Below are 25,113 nucleotides of genomic sequence, written 5' to 3' on the forward strand. Positions count from 1 at the left end.
GTGTTGTTATTAAACTAATTAGTTCTCCACAGTCAACTATTCCTGTCATAATTTTGTGAAGCAGTAGTTGGTCCGCACTCACTCTGCGGTATTGTAGAAAAGTGATTCCACGGTAGGTGGAGGCAGCGAGAGTTAATACATAAGAAATACCGGTTTTGTATTTTAGGTACTTTATAAATTTGTTTTGAATATTTTCTATTATGTTTTCTTATTGTTCCTTACCTCTAATTTGGTGTGGAGTTACAATAAAAAAATAATAAGATATATTTGTTATTAAATAAATTACTATGACGCTATTTAATGCTATTTACCATGCAAAACAGGAAAAAAAAAATGATTTCGACATAGTAATAACTCAATTTCATCATATTTGGAGTTACCATATTTTACCTCTCGCATTCAGATACAGGTATTATGTTTTTTTTTCCATTTCGTAATATTTTTTACCGCCTTGTATTAAGTTAGGCCTCGTGGTGTAATGGTCAGCGCACTTGCCTACCATGCAAGGGGTCTCGGGTTCGATTCCCAGCGTGGTTGATACGAAATATTATTTTAAAGGGTTTTTTACACTGGAATATTTCATAGTCCCTAGACTGGTATCTCAAGCGTAAGACTGATCACCTTATCTGTATGTAATGAAATGATCAAGATACGCTGCGATTGGTTTACCAATGCAGCTCCGAAAAGGAATGATGATGATAAAATTGAATTTTGTGACTTCGCATTCCTCCGATCTTTACTTTTTCTTTGGTATTGTGATAAGAACCCTAATTAAAAATAATAATTATAATTTAGTCTAACTGTACCTACCTAATATTTTATTTTTTGTACACTTTAATATTGTAATTATTTTCTCCTGTTTGAAAGAAGAAAGATGGGAGGACTGATAGCTCCGTATTACTCCGTATGGATCCGCCGGCTAAAGGATTTTTAAGTCCGAATAAACAATATTTTTTTTCCATTTAACTTATTTATTGACAATTCTTGATGGAATTCCATTGCAATGATGTAATAACTTATATTTCCATATAAGTTATTAATTTAAAAAATACTTGGTACACTTCCACTTTTTTATTTTGACCAATTAGCGCTTTCACCCTCTAATGGGCATCTTCAGACTGATTTTTAAAATTTTATCTTTTAATTTTTTATTATTTCATTATTGTTGTAATATTTTATTTATTTTTTACGTGTGGAATGATGCGGAGCAGCTATTTCAATGCACGCTTTTCGTCTTCTTTTTTTGACATTGTATTTAGTCATGTATAGAATACTATATATGGCCTATATTTTTAGTTTATTTGTAAATATTTTTTTTTTGTTGTAAGGGCTGTTGTTTTCTTTTAATAAATAAAGAATAAATAAATAAATAAGCAAGTGCTATTGCCATTGTCAATTAATTATAATTTCACAATGCTAATGCTAATGGCAGTGCCTATGCTAAGCTGGCCGTCTGGAAGTCTTCAGATGATATTTTCCCGACTATTTATAGGGTGACCTTTCCAGGACCATTGCATAAGGCAGGCGCATTCTTCAGCATTCATAAATAATCAATGTTTCACTAAATGGAAACATTATTTGCTTGCGATACGTACTTCACCATTTTAATGTTAGTGAATAATTGAATTTAACCACTTCCGACTTTTTATGTCTACCGGTTTCGAGATGTACCCGTCTCTTCATCAGGACACCACTACACCAACATACAAATACTAAATACACTTTTATCTTTTACCAATAAATTATTATAAATATTAAAATGATTTTGAAAAATAAAAATTAGTACGTTTAATTCGTTTCTTGCCGAAAATTACCGTAAAAAATCGTAAATTACGGTATTAATGTACAGAGACTATGAAATATTCGAATGTGAAAACACCATTTAAAATACGTATCAGCCAGGTCAAGAATCGAACCCGCGACCTCTTGCATGGTAGGCAAACGCGCTGACCAATACATCACGAGGCCGAATTTTTTTCGTTCTTTTCTTAGGATTGTTTTTATTGTTTTTTTAACCGAACCGAACACTTTTTTTTACAGAAACCTAAACGCGTGGAACGTATCACCCGTTTAAAAATAGGTTCCAATGTATATATATATATTTATAATAAATAAACAAAAAATAATTCCTCCATCTCAGTTGAGATATTGGTATTTTTAAATGAAATCCTAAAAGGGTTAAGAATTTGACATACTCAAAATATTGACTAATTTACTAATAAAACTAAATGTATGTATTATAAATCCACAATGCTAATTTAATTTTCCATCACTATTATGTAATGTATGGCGTCCTTGTTGTCTATGCTCATATAACTACTAAATCTAATCATTAAATTGGATTAATAAAAATATTTACTTAACAGCGCGTAAAAAACCCATTTCGCCCACGCCTGTCCATTCGGATATCATGTATTATCTTCAAATTGATCTTTAATCCCATGTTTTCGATTTAACCAACCGAAAAACATAACAACAAACACATTATATGAATATCTTATTAAGGCAGTGTAGGTATTCGGAAAAATATTTATATTACATTGGCAGAATAGTAAAGTGATCACTTAAGCCAGCTAATGACAGGTCATAAGCCCTGTATATGTCTATACTTCCGCATTTCCTAACTTGTTTCATCTCGGTCAAAATGACAATGGCACCAAACTTCTTCTCAAGAGTTTTGAGAGTAAGTGCTTGGAGGAGAATATAAGGTATAAAGTGGTTCGATTTTATAACTAACACTGAAGTCCGAGAACCTGAGTCCTGAGGGTGCGGCGATGGAGCTGGCTTGGACACGCGGTGTGGATGCCTCAGGAGAGCCTTAACCCAACCTCACACCTGCGGACTTCTGCCATCCTGAGAGGCCGTCGACGACGAATTTAGTGACGCGTCCGACGATGTCCACATGCTACACTTGGGAGCGAAAAAAGAAAAATAATAAGATATGACAATGATATGGCATAGATACTGGTTAGCGCGGTTGCCTACCGTTTCTGAGGTCCTGGATTCAATTCCCCGCAAGATCCAGGTAAAATATTTACATATTTAATAGGTGGTTTTGCCCCGCGATGTTTTAAAAAGAAAGCGTTCTTCTGTTATTGGTGGCGTCCGTCTACTCCCAACTGAAGAAATGTCTCAATCAGATATAAAATGTCTTTAAACGCTCTTCTTGATTCTTGGCAATCGCGATGGGAATCTTCGCCTTCAGGAAGGGATACTTTTTTTTCCTTCAATCCGTCAGCGCTTAAAATCTTCTTGGGTTAGCCCCGATCACAGGACTACGCAGTTATAAGGTCATGGTAAATTCAATGACAAATTATTTGTTTTTAATCTTGATGAGTCCCCTTCTTGCTGCTGCGGATATCCTAATCAATCTTCTGAACACATCCCGTGGTCTTGCCCCCTTGTTTCCCCCTCTATGATTACCGAATGGAGCTTCTCGCCACTATCTGTGGCCCTGTTATAGATCCTGTTGGATATACAGATCTGGTAGCTTCCTAAAATAATTTTAAAGCTAATTTTAAAGGCATTTTTTCCGTCGTCCCTTTGACCGCTTCCATGCCCTTTAATTTTCTCTGGGCCTTCTACCGCCCCCCTAAAGGCCTTCAGCGCCCATAAGGGGGCGTTATCGTCTACTTCGAAAAAGACTGAGCGTAATATCATAGTTATTATTTAACTCATAATCATCGCTCCCCTTTCACTGGTACTGCATTGGTAAACCAAATGGTAAAATGATCAGTCCTACGTTTCAGGTGCCAGTCCAGGAACAATTAAATATTGTAATTTAAACAATATTTTTTTTACGTTCATTCTACTAGGAATCAAATACAACACATACAAATAATACAATCACTATATCTTCAACACAAATACAACTTAAATGAATACAAACTAATACCACTTTCGGACAGAGGGATTTTGAGTATTATGCAATTAAAATTTATAGTCTACTTCTACTGTCTATTAAAACAATAAGAAATCAGAAAATGTTCAAAAAGGCTATAAAAATGGATAGTGGAGCTGGGTAGAAGTAAAATGGATTGTCTCATTTGCCCAAACTATTTCGAATAGTTTTATGTTATGTTTTTGTTATTTTACTGTACGTTTTATAATATAAATAATATAGGTGTACATAAATTAAATATAAACTTAAATACGTAATGTTTGAAAGTCTTCTTTGTTTAGTCTCACATGTGAAAATATTTTTTAAAGTGTATTGTCAAGTGTCCTCGGCACGTGTCACTCTAGTGTGGTCACACTATTTTGATTATTAATCTTTGTTTATAATGGAAAAAAAAAATAAAAATAAACCCAGGACCTCAAGAATGGAAGGCAAACGCGCCAACCACTACACAATGAGACGGACTTATCTCCGCTCGATTTCCATTTCTAGGATTTTTACCTGAGCGTAGCAATCGAGTCGAAAACACTTGTTCAGGGTTCTGGTTCTATTTCACACACAAAACTGTATTCTTTATCCGCCTGGACGCAGCAATGATTTAATTTCCTTGATGAATTTTCAATGCTAACGCAATCGAATAAAAATAACAATAATCGTCATTGCTAGTTCCAAGGTTCGCTCTTACTCTTATTTACTTTGTTTCCATTTTGTAATATAGAAATCTTTTTTTTTATATGTGTAACAATATTATAGTTTATGGTAACAATCAGCGTCCTCTTTTGTGTAAATATAAAAATCATTCAGTGGAAAATATTACTCACAAGATCTGTGGACAATAAATATCTTTAGAAGGCCAAACAATAAAATTGTAATGACTTAATATGTAGGAACAATATGTTTTTGATATGATATTATATTTTATTACAACAGAGATGGACACTTTATAGGCATTTACGAAGCTCATGTCCTGTCATTAGCTGGTTCAAGTGATTACTTTGCAAACTGTGTAATAGGTGCGTACAATTTTTTTGGTTTTATTAATTTACGAACAAAGTACACTTCTGAAATATGGTTAAAATACACTTTATAAAAAGAAAAAAATACTTAAATCTGTTTTTTTTTTAAATAAATCCACTAGTGGATAGTCATGTTTTTATTTATTTTGCTCTACACATAAAAGTTTCTGCATTGAAACAAATGGTACCTAGTAAGGCAAACTACACATAATCCAGAGAAATCTATTAACATAAAAAATGTAGAAGATTAAAATTTTTAATGTTTATAATAAACTACGTATTATTATTATTATTATTAAACATAAAATTATAACTTGACGTATATATTTATATATATAGCTTAAGTTAGCTTTGTATATAAATTGATATTTACACTTACTTTAATTCCATATCTATTTATTTATTTATTTACATACATACGTTTCCTGTATTTTATTTGAGACATATGGCCCAACTCCATGGGACTAAAAGTTCTGTGTTGAGATGGGACGAACAATTAGTTGACACAGGCACATGAATATATAACCACAAATGTGGGATCAGAAACATAAAAAAATATTTTTTAAAAATAAAAAATTACATGGCACATCAATATGGTAAACAGTCATCAAGGAGTATCCTACTCAAATCCCTCCCACTAAGGAAAATCCAGTCCTTAACTCCTTTCTTAAAAATATTTTTTGTCCTTGAGAGCATAATACGTTCTTCCAAAATATTAAACACTCTCGGTTCGATAAATAAGAGATGTCTCTGAGCAAAAGTCGTACGTACGGTATGACATAATTTATGCTTTGGAAATATCACGTACGTACATTTTGCTGAGACCTCTCCTTATTTTCATTACATCATCTTACAGTACACATAAAATTTATTTTTAAATTCATTCAAACTCTTTTCATTCTTCATACATTTAGGCATCTCTTCATACATTTTTTAACTTTTACAATATATAAAACGCAAATTTGAGATTCTGTTTTTTTTAATGGCAGCCCTATTCTATTCCTCAAATTAATCAAGTTCGAGATTAGCAGAAAGTGACTAATCTGCTTTCCTTCCATTCTTTTATTTATTTTTTATACATCTTGACATTTTAAAGTTTTTTCGCTATGTTGTTTTGTATGATTTAATTTAGTACTAACTATTATTTGGCATATTATTTATTACTCTCATTTCTTACTATATGCCATAGTATAAAGTCAGTTTCTAGAAACCACATCTCAATTATCATTTCAATTATGTTTTTGTTTTATTTTCTCGATTGATTTTAATGATTCTATTATTTTTTGTATTTGGTTATGTATGAATCTAAATTTGTATTTTAATATTAATGTCTGATTATTTTTTTTACATTGCCTTCTTTGGAATTTTATTATTTACTATTTATACTTTATTTTTCTGGATTGTTATTCTATTGCATCATATGTCATTATAATTTAATTTAATTTATTTTACTATGTATTTTTTATTGTTAATTATTATGGCTTGACACGGGCACAGTCTTAAAAGCCTTATTAAGTTAATTCATATTTAAACGCGTGTAATTTTAAACGAGTAAATACAAATAAAAATAAATAAATAAAAATCACTAGAGAAGCTCTTTAGCTCTATTGCATAGAACAAAAGCGTTTGAAATTTTTGGTTTGGGTTTTAGTTCGACAACAAATGTGTAACGGACGGTTTTGGTTTGCGCTTGCAATTCTCGACCTGAGTACCTACGGCCCGTTGTATAGCTGTAAACTGTAGCTAACTTAGTAACTGGTTGATAACTATAGAATGGTTGTCCGTATGGGCGACTTTAATAGGCAGTGGCGTGTTATTACTCTAAGATTTTTGGTTTTTTTGTGCGACTGTATCTTCTATAATTCTATCCTCATTTATAATGATATGCTTATGATTTTTTAATTTAAAACTTTATTATACATTAAGTATTTGGGCATTCAATTGTTAAAAAATATAAATACTAGATATCAAGCATACTATATAACTCTATATTTAACGAAATAATTTTTTTTAAAAGAGCAAAGACAAACCAATATACTACTACTTCCACACACTCAAAAACAGTTTTAAGGACCAGGAGTTTTCCTATCTGTTTTTCTCATACTAAAAATAAAAAAAACATTTAAAAATCGACTAGCTTTGCTGATTTTGAGTTTCATAAGCCGCGAGGTCTTTGTAATTGAACTCTACTGCTTTCATTGCCCCTTTCACAGTGAGTTTGACAAATTATAAAGGACAGACATTATGGGATCCGGGTGCGAGAAACTCATTGAATATTGTTTGAGTACTGAGGCGGGTTGTGGTCCCGTGGGTACCCAGTGTCGCGGACTACGAAGCAGGAGGGCCGTGGTTCAAATCTCGACCTTCCACAATTTATTTCCCATTTTCTAACACGGCTATTTACGACTAAAATGAAATGGCTCCAAAATTGTTATATTTAGGTAAATCACAAGAAAGTAAATAATCTTTAAAAAAATTAATTGAATTTATTAGAATATATTAAATTTTATTTAAACCCAAAATAATTCAAATCCGGATTTTCGCTAACTAGTCTTATCATTTTGGCCAACAAACAACGATGAAATTTGATGAGCTCCCAAGGGGGTAAAATCCAGCATTTGTTTACAAAAATTTGGACCTACCTACTCAAAATATTGTTTTTATGTTATTGATTGAACGCGAACAGAAGAAGGTGTCGAAAACACCCACTTTCGTTTACTTGACATTCCACTTTGAAGGCTTGTAATCAAATAAAATAATACGTGTAACTTAAATACAAACACAATTCTTTCGAATGATGTTACCTTTACCATTTTGATTTACATTTGATGCTCATTTTTAAATTTGGAAAAATAAGGACACATCTTATGTTAAAACCCAATAGAATAATTCATTTTAATTTTTTAATTCTTAATTTTAACTTTTAATTAAAACTTTTAACTTTAATTTTAATTTAAACTTTTAATTTTGATTTTAATTTTAACTTTTGATTTCAACTCTTAATTTTTACTTATTCATATGAACACCTACTACCTGCATCTAATGAATTATTGTTGGTTGTGAACTTTTACAAAGAAATGATTTTACAAAGTTGGTTGTGAACTTTTACAAAGTTCATGAAAGCAGAGAGAGGGAGGAAAGTAAAGTTGGAGCTATACAATGTCTTCTTCCTTTTATGTACTTTTTATTTTATATTCATATTTTTACTTTTTTATAATTCAATTATTTTTCCCCTCTCCTCCTGCATTCATAATAAATTAGTGTGAAATCTGTAATTGGTCTTACTTTTTTAAATTGTTCTTTAGTACCTTGTTTTATATAAAGACTGTATAATTTCCTTAATAAATAAATAAATATGCCCGTACAAATAAACATTTTTTAGAAATTATTCTAATTGGGATAGAAAAGGAGAGAATGAAAAAAAAAACTTAATAAAAATACTACAAGGGGTATCAAATTGTTTCCAAGAAGAAAGACGTTGGATTAAAAAAAATATATATAATATACGCATTCGACAGAAAGTTTGGACTTACTCAGAAGACTGATATTTTTTCCGTTTCCACACAGCACCACATATGGGCATTTTGAAATATCGAAAAACTTCACTTTCGCACACAGGAAAAACCAAAACATTTAAAAACTTAATTAAATTTTGAAACTTTTAATTCATTTCCAAAGCACGATAGTTCTGTAATTACCAAAGACAAACACGTTTTGAAAGTGTACACGAAATAAATAGCGCACGTTTATTCCTTTGTCTGTTGCCCGGAAAACAGGTTTCTACCATAATATCACCGGCAACTTAAATGTTAAAACTGCAAACTGCTTTCTGACGGCCCATGTCCATAAAAGAACGCTAAATATATTACTCCGAATCGATGTTTCTTTGTTCTTTAGTAACAAAACAGTTTTAATTTAGAAAGGTGCCACGACAAAATGCCTTTAAAAAGAAATTCGTTTGTTTTATCTGTAGGCATGTGTCACGATGTCCGCGTTACACTGAAATTTTAATCCGATGCACGAGATAATAACGTATTAAGATAACAGAGAATCTGACTCGCAAAATCTTGATGTATTGCCATATTTAAGCTGTCGCGTTTTTTGTTTACCGCCAATTTAGCAGCAGCGATAGCGGACGACTGCGCAATGATAACCAAACCAAACGACGAGAAACGGCGAGCTGTTCTGGATAATCAGGTTCCCGGCGAATATTCAATTCTACGACGTGGATTTCCGATATCCGAATTTATTATGTCGCGACCGGCACTATTGACAGAAATCGTGAAACTGACTATCTGACTAACGGACGTGGGTCGGGATGGTCGGTTCTCGATTCTGATCGATTCTGCGGTTCGATTGCCGAATTTGTCGCGTGCCATATTCGGCGATCACTTCCTTCAGCGATCGTGTCGACATTGGAACCGAAATCAATGTCAGCAGTCAGAACCCAGGATCGGCGCAAGAGTGCGACACACTTCTATATAGGGAAACTTATAATATGTAAATAAATAACACGTGTTATTCTACGAAATATCTAATTCATTACGTTATCTCCACCTAAAGGCCTTTTTCACACATGCCACGCCAATCCATCCAGCCCAGTAATTTTACGGGGTACACCCTACAAAAGGTGACAAATTTTGCATGCGTTTTTAGGATGTACGCGGAAAGTTACCGGGCCGGGTGGATTTGCTTGGCATGTGTGAAAAGGGCCAAGGATAATTCGTCCCTTGGCCTGTTATGGTGTAAAAAAAAACATATTCTAAAACACATATTATTTATTATATAAATAAAAGACGAGCGATACTTTAATCCACAAATTTGGAATATCCAGTGACCGGTTTCACCGCTTTCGCGACATCTTCGAGACTGGTATGTTTATTAAGGAGATACTCCTTAATAAAGCATACTCCTTAATAAATATATCAGTCTCAAAGATGTCGCGAAAGCGATGAAACCGTTCACTGGATATTCCAAATTTGTGGATTAAAGTATCACTCATCTTTTATTTATATAATAAATTACAATGAACTTCCATCAAGAATTTTCACTTACAAACTTAAATGTTTTAAACACATTACAAAAGAATTCATCATCATTCCATTTCCGAACCTAATGGTTCATAGGGCAATAATAAGTCTCAATTTACTTTTAAATAAATTAACGGGCGTGTAAAATATATCAATAGATGAAAAAAAAGCATTATAGTTAGAGCAAGAACGATAGAAGAAAGTGTTGTGCATAGTTAGTGGTACAGACTGGCAGATGAAATAAATACTTATTTCTAGGATTAATTTTGGAGAGTAGGTTAAAAGAGTCTACTTTATTATTTAATAATTTATGTAAAGAGCATAATTCAGATACAGTGCGTCTATTTTCAAGGGTACAAATTCCATTTTGTTTGGCAGATTGGCTGTAAGTACACAGCGTTTTATTGTTTTTATAATCTAGGTATTTAAAAAAAAATCATTGAACATTTATGCTGTCCTCGTAGATTTGAAGTAAACAATGAAGTTTTTAATAACGATTTTATATCGGTATAGAACTCTGGCTTTGTGTAAAAAATGCGGTTTTCAAAATATAATATTATTTCAGTGATCTCCGAATTCAGCGAGCGAGCAACGTTAATTTTGTGCATTACTTAGTAAGTTTAGCCTTCATTTTTTCAGCACTATTTTTCGATTAAGTCTCGATGAGCGTGAGATTTGGCCCTTTAGTCTGGATACATTAATTATGTGTAGGGCAGTGCGTTGGTACCTACTCCAATCGCAGCGGATCTTGATCATTTGATACGCGAAGGTGAGATGATCTAAGGCTCTAAGGCGTATGACTATCTGATGATTCAGTCATACGCCTTAAATCAGGCCCATTTCAGGGACTTTCAAAGGCCATTTAAATTTTTGCTTGAGAATAAAAGAAGGTAAATAAGTTTTTTTTTTTTTTAAATGAAATAATTGCGTTCTTATGATTTACCCAAATATTTCATTTTGAGGGCCATTTTCAACGCGTTGTAAATAACTCACTATTAGAAAATGACAATCAAGTTGGGGTAGAGTGGGATTCGAACCACGTACCTTTAAACCGTGTGTCCGAGACACCAGCTACGGGACCACAACCCGATTACATTACATTACAATTACACCAAAGAAATTCATAATATAAATTAAGTACGGCAAATAATTCAATGTATGAATAGCCTACCAGCTTACAGAAATCTCCTTCGGGCAGCTTTTCTCGTTCGGGAATGAGTATTTAAAAAAATATATTTTTATTATTATAAATATTGAAACAGAGCACATAAACATATTCTTACGTGTGCTTTAATAATAACAAAGTACATATATTTAATTTATAAGTTGTTTAACACATATTTCTTAACCTTCTGTTTGGATTCTGATATATTTTTTTTCTTAATCAATGTTTTTGCCCATTTCAAAGTATTTTTTTACTGCCTTATATAAAATTAAATTTCGTGACTTCGCCTTTTTTCTAAATGGGAGTCTGATTTTTACCTTTTATCTGGTATTGTGATCATGTTCATGGTTTTGATAACCTTTTTTCTGAAATTCAGTGTATTTTTCAAAATTCAATAACAACAAATATTAAATCGTATCCGTATTGTATAATATTATTTTCTTATTTGTTAGTACTTTTAATTTATTCAACATCAAATTTACAATTGAGTAGCGGTTTTTTTTCGAAATGATTCTTAAAATTTTGTAATTATTTGAAGCATTTATTTATTTAACACTTTATATACATATACAACATTTATACATATAAGGGCGGGCATATTGCCTTAAGGAAATTTCTTTCTACCTACCCAAACTGTTCAGTTCGAGAAAATTAGAAATACATGGACCTATTGAATCTTACAATTTTATACAAAAATTAAAAACAAAGATTAACAAAATCAAAATATATGAAAAAATTAACACTATACTATGAAGAGAGGAGAGGGGATGGGAAGGAAAGAAGAATGATAAAAGAACAATTTAAATATTTAGATAGTGACATTTCAATTTTGACTTAACTGTAAATAAAGAAGGGGGGGAGAAAGGGGGCGTCTCTAACATTAGTGGGTAGATTATTCCACAATTGAGCGGCTACTACTGTTAAAGAGGAGGCAAGAAAATTAGAGCGATGACAGGGTATTAAAAGGGTTCTCTAGTTACTAGAACGAAGAGATAGTCCGTGTTGTGAAAGAGCTCTCTCAGATAAACAGGCGAAGTGGGATTATTTAAGATATTGTGAAGAAGTGATAGAATGTGAATGTTTCTTCTATGCCTGATACTGGGCCAGTGTAGTTGCGTGCGATACTCGGTTATGTGGTCAAATTAGCGAAGATCAATTATATAACGTATACAAATATTCTGCAATCGTTCTAACTTATCAAGCAATTCAGAGTAAGCATCTGGATAACATACATCCGCATAGTCAAGGAGTGGAAGAAGTAAGCTCTGGACTAATGTTTGCTTAACATTAATTGGCGAAAAATAAATTTAAGTAAGTGCAAACTGCTATAAAGTTTACGACTAACTTCATTAACCTGATCGTGCCACCCTAAATTACTTTGCGGTCAAACATTTGATAAATGTTATTAAATATTTGTATATAACCACTTACCAACTTTTCTATGTCTACCGGTTTCGAGAACTACCCATCTTTAATCAGTGCATGTTTATCCTAATCAGTGCATGTGCTTATTAAATTGCATGTCGTGTTGGTTTTATAATTTTGTGCAACAACTATGGTGAAGGTGTGTAGTGGGTTTTGCATGTATGTTGGTTTAATTGGTGTCCTGACGCAGAGACGGGCACGTCTCGAAACCGGTAGACATACAGAAGTCGGTAAGTGGTTTTATACAAATATTTAATAACATTTACTCAAAGTTTTGTCTTGTAACATAGTGAGTTTCTTTAAAATTTCTTGGTTTGATAAAACTAATATGCTCCTTTAGTAGTTAATGAGTCGTCGGGATCATAGAACAACGACGATAGTGCTAAAAAATCGACATTGATTTTCGTTTATATTTGATCTTGAAAGGGCTTTATTTTACAGGTTTCAAAAAAAAAAATTATATAACTAATCCAAGTATCAAATGACATACTTTTGCGCTTATCAAGTTGTGACATAAATTGTTTAAAAAAAAATTAACTGCTCTTACGTGAAGTTAAAGAAGATCACATGCGTCTTTGTTCTACGATCATGACGATATAATGGGCGAGCGTTTTTCTATCGTTTACTTTATTCTTCAACCAAACATTTTTATTTTTAATTAAATAAACGAAATTAAAATCTATCTATTAAGTTATTTGATGAATTTCAGATATTAGATATAAGGCAATTATATATTTTTAGAATAATAATATTTGTGAAAGCAAATTATTCTACGAAATCCCAAAAGGAACACTCCCACACTACCAGAAGTCAAACTAGAGGATGGGAAATTCGGGCAAAGAAATTTCAGGTTTATGGGCCCCAAAATATGCAATATGTTACCCGAACATTGCAAAACCATGACCCGGATTCAATTAAATAAATTTGTAAAAAATGGTTACTGGGTTTGGAAAAAAATCGGAAAATTTACTCAAAAACATTCTTAACACCTTGAGCACCGGCCGAATACACATAGAATTTACCCTGTGCCCGACTCATTTTTGTGAAATTTCATGATTTGTGAAGGGTTTGTCAAGTGTCATAATTATGAAAACACTTGGTTAAATCAATTAAAACTTCTCATATTTATTTGAAACAATTTAAAAGGTCATTTTTGTATGCAAGTTTTGCCAACATTGGCCTTAATGGAGAGTATGGAGAGCCACATTGCAATGTTCGCACATAAACAGGGTCTCATTCCTTTTTTTTGTGCTTTGTATCCCGGAGCCGTGTAAACACGTGATTATAATAACCACGCGTTTTGTCCCAGTTATGGATGCAAAATTACGTAATTTTACCAAAAGTCGCGGTAAAATACCGTAATTTACGGTATTTTACGGTAATTTTCGGTAAGAAACGAATTTGACGTACTAATTTTCATTTTTCAAAGATATTACAAATACGAGTAGCTTTGTTTTAGGACACTTTACATGACTGCAAAAACCAGGTTTAGATCCATCGGGTGGTTGCCGAGATTTATTAGAAGTATGGGACGTTCAAGGTCATTCGGGATTTACTTTTTTACTTTTTTTTGTAAAAAAGGTTATTTTGTTTTGAAACTTAACAGGATCGGTGGACATAGGGCCCTTGTGAAAACCTTAAGTTTGTGACCTTGAACGACCACCACTCAGTAGATAAAGAAATTGGTTTTTTTGTTTATAAACCATAATTATTATTAGTATTGTCTCGTATCGAAAACTAATCTAGCGAATTACTGTTTTTTTTATTTGAAATTTTACAAGAAACAAGGAATTTTATGAGCCATCTTAAATTCAAGGAGTATTATGAATTATGACGCAACCTCAAATTTTCCGCATATTTTGGCGTCGGATGAACGACATTTTGTGGTTCGTTTTGCTGACAGTAATTTTAGAAGCGGCGCTTGATGAAAATTTATATAAGTATGTACGTAATAATATTATATTTGAAAGCATTACAAGCTGACTGTACGCAGCGCTACAAGAACCAAGAACCACATACATACTTCGTAGAATTGGGGCAGCTAATGTAGGTAGATTGTGATTCAGGTCAACGGATTTAAAATTCCACTTAATAAGGAAGTTCAGTGGTATGGGAAATTGGATATAAAAATGTTTTCTTACGCGTGGTAAAAATTAAAGTATTTAATTATACTGCGAAGTTTCTCGAAAATGTATTAGTGTGTCGCCTTAGATTTGCTGATGACATAATAGTTATACTCGTAAGTGAAAGCATTGATGAATTGAGTCTAATGATGAACGAATTGCATGAGGCTTCTAGTAAAATCGGTCTGAATATGAACATTACAAAATCATAAGTCCAGTAGCTCAATCACAAAGAAGGAATGGTGTGTTAGAAATACCACATTGTAAAACGAGGCTCGCACAGAGACATGCATATTTTATAGGCCCAAATATTTTTAATTCTTTTTTTACTGATAATATTTCATTGATTACAAACATTCAAAATTTCCCTTCGTTTAAAAAACATGCACTATCCTCCTATCCTGGATTCAAACTAAATATATGAACTCTTTTTTTCTATGATTTATTTTGTTACCCTTTAATAATAAGGAATATTTTTGTGTTTTTTTTAAATATGTTTTATTTCTTTTTTTAATTACTATTAAAAAAAAATACCATATTATCTTTTACATAATATTTTATTTTTTCTTTCTTATGTTACACAAAAATATTATAACTGTCCATTATTTATTATAGGACTAAAAATTCATTAACATTTTCTTGTATACCCACGAACAGGCCATGCCTTTGTGGGATTTTTTGTTTACTATTAATATGTATTTCATTGCTATGTGATTCTGCTTTATTTTTTTTTAATACTCTGTTTTATCACTTATATTTATTGTAAAAAAAACTATCGACGTGCTTATAAGCGACGCGATAACGATTTCTCGCCATAGTTTTTTATCGTATTCGCGATCACAATGGAAAATCCGTGAACAGTAAATGTCAAAATATTTATGTTTCGGGACGTACCTATAATCCTGCTGCGCAATCACATATTTAAATTTCACCGGTGTAATTATGGAAAATATTCCAAAACTGCTATTTTTATTTATTTATTTATTATTTATCATGATACTTATTGCATTTAGCCGGTGGCTGGCAGCCAAATGTAAAAAAAAGCAGTTATTAATTAACTGTATTTATTTACGAGGAAAACAAAAAACAAACCGACACGAGCGTTGATTATTATTAACAAATGCATGTGTATTATATTATTAACAAATTACAACAAGGATGGAGAATACCTTCTTCAATTCTTCCATCTGTTGATTTTAGTGAAGTCAAAGAGCTGAAACCTTTATTGTTGTGAAGAGATTCATCTGACTGAATTATTTCACATATTAGGCAACGCCTGAAAACAATTTTTCAATTTTTAAACTTCTTCTTAGACCATATTGAAAAATAAAGGTTTCGGCTCTTTGACTTCACTAAAATCAACATATGGAAGAATTGAAGAAGGTATTCTCCATCCCTGTTGTAATTTGTTAATCTTAATGACCCCCGAGGGGGTTAAATCCAGTCTTTTGTCTATGAACATTTGGACAAACTCAAATATTGTAATGTGTATTATTGTTCATTGTGATCGCTCAAATGCTAAGCATGTTTTTAAGCACGTCGATAGTTATTTATGATTGAGCTTCTGAAAACAAGATCATCACTGTTAACATTAAAAACCTCGAAATGGTAGATGGAAATATATATCTTGGACATAAGATAAAACTGGGCAAAGAAAATCAAACGGCGGATCTGCCAAGACTTATAAGAATGAGTTGGGCAGCTTTTGGAAAACTTAGGCACATACGTGAAAATAAAGAGATTCCGATTCGTCTGAAAAGGAAAACATATGAAGCATGTGTACTGCCAGTGATTACGTATGCATTAGAGACCATGGCTCTCACAAAAAGAAATGTAGAACAGCTCGAATGCACACAGCGATCCATGGAAAGATCCATGCTTGGCATAAAGCTAGGGTTTCCTAGGACAGCGGTGCCCGTATTTTAACGGCCGTAGTGAACGGTGATGCGGTGGATAACCATCGTAACGGTGACTAGAGTGTGGTTTCCTAGGAAAACGGTGTTATCAACACCATTTAACCAGGGGCGAATCGTCAAAGTAAGCGATTATATATTATATTTGACTTTAAATAATAATGAATTATAGTAACCATGTTTATGGGAAAAAAAAAGTAATTGTCATTTATTATAAATCACCGTTCATATCTTTCTACAAAAAAATATGTATGAAGCGCGCCCAGCGCCAGCGCCCAGCCCATTCTTACTGAACGATGAAACTAGCCGATTACCTCAGCTTATTCTTCCATACAAAAAAGTACACTGTATTTTTCGTCTTTAACCCAAGTCGGCTTTTTTAGTACTAAAACAAACTTGCAGATTACAAATATTTTTAGAAGATTCTCTATTTGGAAACTAGTATTTCGAACATTATTTCCGAAGGAATATTTTTCTTTGATGGGATACCGTATATTATGTATCATATTATGTATCATATTATGTATCACAGGACAGGTGGCGTTCGCAGTGGCCGTTTTAGGCATTATTCATTTTAAAAGAAATCGGCCAGTGCTCAAGTCTTGACAGTACTGTCAATGACAGATCATAATGGAAATACCTGCGGAATGTCATTGTGGTATTTGTTAATAAACTTTTGTGCAAGTATTGTATTAAAATAGTGTAGAATAAAACTACGTTTATCGCGTGGTTAATAATAATTGTTGTTTGAGTTGATTTTCACAGAATTACAAAAGAATAGTCATTTATAATTACATTACTTACGTGTTATGTAAGTACTTATATGTAGTACAAATTAATGAACATTTTTAATAGATTACCTATAAAATAAAGCACGGCTCGCCACTGCATTTAACACCGTTTCACTAGGAAACCACTCTCTAGTCGACGTTGCGACGGCTGTCTACCGCATCACCGTTCACTACGGCCGTTAAAATACGGGCACCGCTGTCCTAGGAAACCCTAGCTTAAGCCTAAGAGACAAAATAAGAAATGGAGAAATTAGGAACATAACCAGAATAACGGATATCATGGATCGCGTAGCAGGACTGAAGTGGCAATGGGCGGGACATGTTGCGAGACAAGACCCCACGAGATGGACTCCTAAAATTTCAAAATGGATACCTTGGGAAGCGAGACGTCGGAAGACCTCAAAAAAGATGGTCCGACGACATAGCTGCTATAGGGGGTCAAAATTGGCTGCAAGTAGCAGCCGACCCAGAAAAATGGAAGGATATGGAAGAGGCCTATATCCTGCAGTGGAAGACAGAAGGCTGAAGAAGAAGAAATATGGAAAAATAAAAAAAATGATGATAATAAAAACGAACTACTTCGCGATTTCTTCCGAATCAACCAATGATTAAACGTTGAGATAGATTTCCGGTTTTCGATAAGCCAACTCGCCAATTAGCAGAACTCACCGACTAGAACTTGTGACGTCACGAGCGGAGTAATTGAAAAACTTTATAGAATCATAGCGATGAGAATACGACACATAAAACTATTTATAAACAAAATTTGGCTTAGTATCTATATTTTTTACGTACAAAAACCATATTTTTAAAAATATAAGAAAAAATGGGTTTTTTAATATATTTTCTAATCGTAGAAATCAAAATGAATACTAATTTAAAATAAAGTAGTTATTTTGAATTTCCCCATTTATCAAATCAAGAAATTCCCATTCAATTTCGACATATTTATTTTGAAAAGTACCTAACTAGCGAAATAAATAATCGTTAACCACTTCGTATTCAAAGAAACGCTTAATGTTTGTTTTATATCTAGCACTTTTAAATAGAAGGTAAGTACTTAAAGAAAATTTATTAGACGCATTTACGATTCGCGCCATAAATAATTATTTAAAAACACATTCGTGCGTATATGTCTATCAGCTAGAGTTGAGAAGATCACAGTATTCATCGGAACAATAAATTCATGTTTACTGGACTAGATCTGAAGCGTAAGACTAACCATCACCTTGCCCTTACGCTTAAAATAAATTATTATTGACACTTTTTTTTCAAAGTCGTATGTTAATTATTTACGAGTATTATGTTTCGTTATTTTTTGCAATATTTTTATTTAATTTAATTAAAAAAATTTAAACAATATTTTGAGTTTGTCCAAATTTTTGTAGACAAGGATTGGATTAAACTCCCTGGGGAGCTGTTAATATTAAAATATTACAATAGAGATGGAGAACATTTTAAAGAAGGTAATATAGAAGTCAGTAAGTACAGTCTGTAAAGTGGCCACTTCAACCAGCCAATGACAGGTCATAGCCCTGTAGATGCCTAGACTTCTATATTACCTTCTCTAAAATGTTCTTCATCTCTGTTGTCATATGTTAATATTAACGGTTCCCCAGGGAGTTAAATCCAGTCCTTGTCTGCAAAAATTTGGACAAACCATAATTTTTCTGAAGTGCGTAGCAGCAACGGTTAGCAGGCATTATTCTCCTCCTGATTTCCGCCTCTGCATTGTTGTCACTGGAGACTGTGGAACCTAAGTAATTTGTTATTTCCCGCTGTGAAGTTGTGGGGTATTATGCCAATAGTTTAGGAGGCAATCATCATGTTTTTTTAGTTTCTCAAAATTGTTTTGTTTTATTTATTTATTTATACATCAACGGTTCAAAGAACTTTTTACAAAAAAATAATAATTTACAGAAACAATCACAGCAGTGCACAATAGTCATGTAGTACATAGTATGAAATAATAGAATAATTAAAACTAAACAATTTAGTAAACATATAATACAAAAAGTTAAAAAGAAACATAACATTTCTAAATAAAGATAGCAATAACCATGAGAAAATCTTATGTACTAAATATAAATATAACACAGTAAAGTTGAAAATAACTAGATAATAATAATAAAATATTTAATACAACATTAGTACTTAAAAAAAAAGTTTTCTGAGCAATAAAACAAAAAAAAAAAAAACTAAATAATACCTCTATTCAGTGAAATCATCATCATCAGTTGGTTGAAAGAAGTTGCCATTTGGCAATAAAATGTACAATTTAAAATTATGCCAAACATGTTAAATAAAGAAATAAAAAATCACGTATTCCAGGACACAAAGTTAAATTCAATAATATATTTAAAAATAAATCCATTATTTTTCTAAAAAAAACGAGTGAGAATTCGTTTTAATTCATGAACAGAATTTGTATTGAAGATATCGAATATTTGTTCTAATTCATTTCCATACCTATGTATCCTGGGTATAGGAGAGTGCATTTCAAAGTTGGTTCGTGAATTGTTGCAAAAAATAAATGTTTTGTCTCAAAAGACAAAACAAAAAGAGTCCCATTTTCCATGCACTTAGTTTAAGCGCTATGAACGCTTCGGGGTGGCTTGGGGCGATCTTCCGATGATGACCCACTTATGAAATTGCCATTTTATTCGCTTTAGTAACGTCGTGTCAATTTAATTATGCGTCATTGCTTCTGCTAATATTTTACGCAAAATTAACTGTTCAAAATGGAGTCCCGGTGTCGACCTTGATGTATAAGAGCGAAGTGTGTACTTGGAAAAACAGAAATGAAAGTAGGCTGAATGCTGTCGAAATGCGATCTCTCGGGCGAATGTCTCGTAAAACTATGTACTATAGATGCACAAATGTCGTGATCCGTACATTATGTAAGGCTGAGATGCGTTATCGACAAAATCAAGAAAGGCGCTCTGCGTTGGTTTGGACATGGAGCGAACGGATAGCGAAAGAACGACTAAAAAGATTTACGATGCGAATGCTGATGGATGCAGAAATACAGGGAGACCGAGGAAGGCATGGCATGACCAAATACAACAAATACTTGAAGATGGACATGTCAAAAGTCGGAATAATCGGCGCGTGTGCATGAGAAGGTGGATGAATGTGGAGGAAGCGAGATTCGTATGCAAAGACAGAGTGATATGGCGTTCTACCCTCTCTGCCTATCCTTACGAGGAAACGGCGTGATGGTTTGTTTGTTTGTCATTATTTCTATACCTTAATAAAATCAACAAATGAAAATTCACATCATAAATAATTATTCGCGCGACGATTATTCGTACATTGAAAATCGTTAGTCATATCCAATTATTATTTAAATAGTTGTATTTGAGCAAAAAAAGGTAACGGTTGTAGCTAAAATATTCACTTCCTACACAAAATTACGTATGCATAACATTATAAAAAAATGGCACAGCAATTAACGTTTTGACAGATTACTTAATTTAAAACAACTATGAACTGTCAAATTAGCTTTCTTGTAGGTATCTGTTTGTGTTCAGTGAATATGGTAGTTGCACACTTTTGTAGCATTGTAGATACATAAATATAACTTTGGAATTAATAACATTAGCATAGAGAATTCAGAATGAATTCACACTAGCTGTAGCAATTGCTAAATGCTCACAAATTTAAACGAATGCTAATTATCACGATCACACAGGGCTCCTGACTCCTGACCAGAACTGGCATTTTGTAAACTTCTACTACAAATATTACGTTTAATAATGTTATGATATAATAATTCCAACATGGTGTTTTAAACGAGCGATCGAAACCAGATCGAAACGCTAAATCGGACATTGATTTTGTTCACATACTGTTTTTTTACGTACTAATATTACACGCATATAACTAAATAATATCCATTTTCATCAATATTTTGTAACCATAGTAGGGCCAATTTAATGGGCCACATTTGACATTTGTCGGTTTTAGTTTCATAGTGAGGTGACCTGCTTAAAAATATCGATTAAAGTAAAAGAATCGATTCGGACTTCAAACATAATATTTGTGTATTGAATTCAGTTACTATGAAAAAGTACTTTTGGTACTGTAATTTTATTTTAAAAATCATGAGTCGAATCCCTTTCCCATTATTATTTTCTATCGTAAATTTAAGGAACAACATAAGATAAGTACATAATTTAACAAAATTATCAACATTCGATTTTTCCGGGTAACATTCCTAGTGTTTAAAAAGGGTTCACTGATGCCAAAATCCTTCGTTTAGAACAGAAAAAGTTTATTATGTTTAGGATGGTTTATTAGTGAAAGTAAATAGTAAAATAACCTTCTTTTGTCATTATTACAATAAATATCTATGTAATCGTAATGAAAAAGAGTTAAGCAATTGTGCACTTCTAAATTTGAAAAAATATATAATATTTTATTACCGCCCTTACAAGGTTATGTTGTTAAATTTTGATGAAGTGTCAAATGTGACCTATTAAATTGGCCCTACTGTACGCATTTACTCAAAGTAACGTTACAAACGGTCTACATATCTGCGCATGCGCTGGAACTCCACAGCTTACGTATATTGTCTTTCTTCTCCCTCTAACGCACGATTTACCACTACGACGCCATAGTCTATCTAGCTAAAACCAAGGTTTCATCAGATCCTAAACCTAAATATTTTTTTAAATTTTTATTTATTAAAAGAAAACAACGGCCATTATAACAAAAAATAAATATTTACAAATAAACCAAAACTATAGGCCAATTATAGTTTTCTATACATTACTAAATACAATGTCAAAAAAAGAAAGAAAAAAGCGTACCTTTAAATAGCCCCTCCGCATAATTCCACACGTAAAAAAGAAATAAAATATTACAATTATAATAAAAAAAAATAAAAGAAAAAGATTTTTGTTTACTCTGACTTCAAAATCTTTTTGCCGGCGGATCCATACGGAGTAACCCCAGATCAGGCCTCCCTCCTTTTTTCTTTCAAATAAGAGAAAAAAATTACAATATTTAATTGTAAAAAAAATCAATTAGGTAGGTACAGTTAGATTAAATTATAATGATTATTTTAAATTAGGGTTCTGAAATTTTTTAAACTTGTTTAAAGTGAGGAAATATATATCGATTTCAGTAAAAAACGTGTTATAATTATTTAAAATTCTGGCAAAATATGCATTATTATTATTATTCGTGCTTGAAATACCAGCATGAAACAATTGTTGCAGCCGAGTTGTACGTTGAGGGATAAGAATTTTAATTTTCTCAAGCAGTTGAGGGCAATCCTTAAGGTGTCCTATGCACAACACTCTTTCCTCTATCGTTTTTGCTTTAACTATAATGCTTTTTTTAAATATATTGATATATTTAACACGCCCCTTAATTTATTTTAAAATAAATTAAGACTCATTCTTGCTGACTGCGATACGATCCCACTTGCTATTTAATGATGCTTGCACTTACACACACCTGAACACTTACTCTCACTAAATACACCCAAACACACCTCTACACTTACTCTCATACAAATACACATGAACACACCCTTTTGTTGTACCACAATTTAATATGCATGATTTTTATTTAGAAACTTCGCTGGTCTGTCTTTAAACCGTATCTTCTTTATGTTATTATACAATTGTCGACGGTTTTTTTCTGTAGAATAAATAAATGAGACTGATAAGTATAAAAGTGCCAAATTAATAGATGTACAAGATTGCAGTCTACCTTTTTTGTGGCGTCTAGTAGACAGAATTATTTCGCAAATTCTCCAATCGTCAGACTACACTGGCTCGGAAGCGAGTATGGAGAAATGGATATGTTTCGTTATCCATATTCAGTTTTTAGAGTAAAAATTCTTAAATCAAAATAACTTACATTATTCGAATGATGTAAAATCACTTTGACTTTTTCTATTTTGCTTACTTACACTTAAATATACGAGTAATACCTACTGTGAACTTTTTTTTTTGCCTAAAACTATTATAATTTTCCTAATATATTTCATTATGTGCCCGCCTACTTTTATGCAGTATTCTATATTTAATTAAGTAATATCATTCGATTTAAAAATAAAAAAAAAACAGAATCGGGTTGTGGTCCCGTGGTTTGTGTTACGGACTCACGGATCAGAGGTCCGAGGTCGGAGGTTCGAACCCCACTCTACCCCAACTTGATTTCCATTTTCTAATCACAAGTCGTAGAAAATGGCCACCAAAATTGAAATATTTGGGTAAATTATAAGAACGCCAATATTTATTTGAAAAAAAAACTGTTGTTTATTAGATAAGAACCTACACATTAATTTGTTTTACTACAAAATGCTAGAATTTTAATTGTATACCTGTCATGTAAAAGCTCTCTGGGCGTATATTGATAATAAATATGTAATGGAAATGCTACATCCGTATTATGAAAATAAAACATCGCTTTCGTATGTTATGTACATACGTCAAAATGTAAATAAAATGCGTATCATTTGTCATTAGCAAAGCATGCTATTCTGACGTGCTTCGCATGCTAAATAAAATAAATTAAAATAGCAATATTATAACTAATCAATGACTACTGAAGAAAGACAAAAATTGTGGCAAAAAATATATATGTTTATATCTAACCGCTTGTAATATTATGTGTTGCAAAAAAAAAATTACGTTAGAAGTCATAAAAGGGAAAAACGTACTTACGAATAAAAAAAAACAAAACTATACGTATTTAAAAAAACGCTGCCGGTCTTAGTACCTACTGGGTAATGACCATAGTTAGACTGACAATGATACAATAAAATTAAAAAATATATATAAATAATAACGCCAGCCCAAACAACAGTGGAGAACATACTTCTTCTTCTTCTTTATGTATTAGCTCTTTCACCTCCTTACTGGGGTGTTCTAGCCGGTGTCAAGTTTTTGATAAATTTACACATCTGTTAGTAGGTACTGTATACAAGTTAGTTAGTTTGTTAGGAAGTTCTGGCTCAGTATCAGGCCTAGAAGAAATATTCACCTTCTATTTATTATTATTCTTAACAGTATTTTAAATAATCCCACTTCACCTGTTTATCTGAGAGAGCTCTTCCAACATCACAGCATGGGCTAACTATTTGTTCAAGTAACGAGATAATCCTTTCAATACCCATTCACCGCTCTAATTTCTTGCTTCCTCTTTTACAGTAGTAGCTGCTAGATTATGGAATAATTTACCCCCTAATATCAATATTTACATTCAAATCACGTATGAAACGTCATTTCCTGAATTTACTTTTACATTTTTTTACTGAGTTTTTACTTTCTCCTCCCTCTTTCTTTTCCTCTCTTTATAGTATAGTGTAGATATTAAGTCAATTTTTATTTTTTTTAAATACATTTTTTTATCAATCTTTTTTTGTATAATGAAATTATTATAATATACCACAATACAATACAACACAATATGTTCATATAACACTGATTTTCTCAAATTGAACGGTTTGGGTAGTAGAAAAAAATTGCCTTAAGGGAATATACCCGCCCTAATGCATATGTATTTTATTGTTCAATTTATTAAATTGATTAACATTTTTGCTCGTGTATCTCGGAAATTTCGGGTTTATCTCACTGTCGCTTAAGGCAAGCGATTAAAAGTATGTTTGTACTCTTCACCTGTATTTACTTATGATTTTATCCGTTATCTGTTTTTTTTTGCTTACTGTTTTTGTAAACGAATAAATAAATCATGGAACGTGAGGTAAGTACCAACATTATGATTATATTTATA

General features: G+C 32.2%; 1 protein-coding gene across 4 annotated transcripts in view; it reads right to left on the reverse strand.

Moving 5' to 3' along the window:
* Positions 1-25,113, reverse strand: part of sqa (spaghetti-squash activator) — a 96,206-nt gene that overhangs the window by 68,649 nt on the left and 2,444 nt on the right. For 2 of the 4 annotated variants that reach the window (XM_088230994.1, XM_088230977.1), the window contains exon 1: positions 8,448-8,621. The exons of the other annotated variants lie outside the window; for them this stretch is intronic. In XM_088230994.1, the coding sequence (XP_088087120.1) occupies positions 8,448-8,497 (50 nt within the window). In that variant the 5' untranslated portion in view covers positions 8,498-8,621. Of the gene's footprint in view, positions 1-8,447; positions 8,622-25,113 lie in introns of those variants that run through there. 4 annotated transcript variants of the gene reach the window in all.

Source organism: Micrasema longulum, unplaced genomic scaffold (assembly GCF_059751315.1).
Source record: "Micrasema longulum isolate JH-2025_06_02 unplaced genomic scaffold, ASM5975131v1 h1tg000067l, whole genome shotgun sequence".
In the NCBI taxonomy this organism is placed as follows: domain Eukaryota; kingdom Metazoa; phylum Arthropoda; class Insecta; order Trichoptera; family Brachycentridae; genus Micrasema; species Micrasema longulum.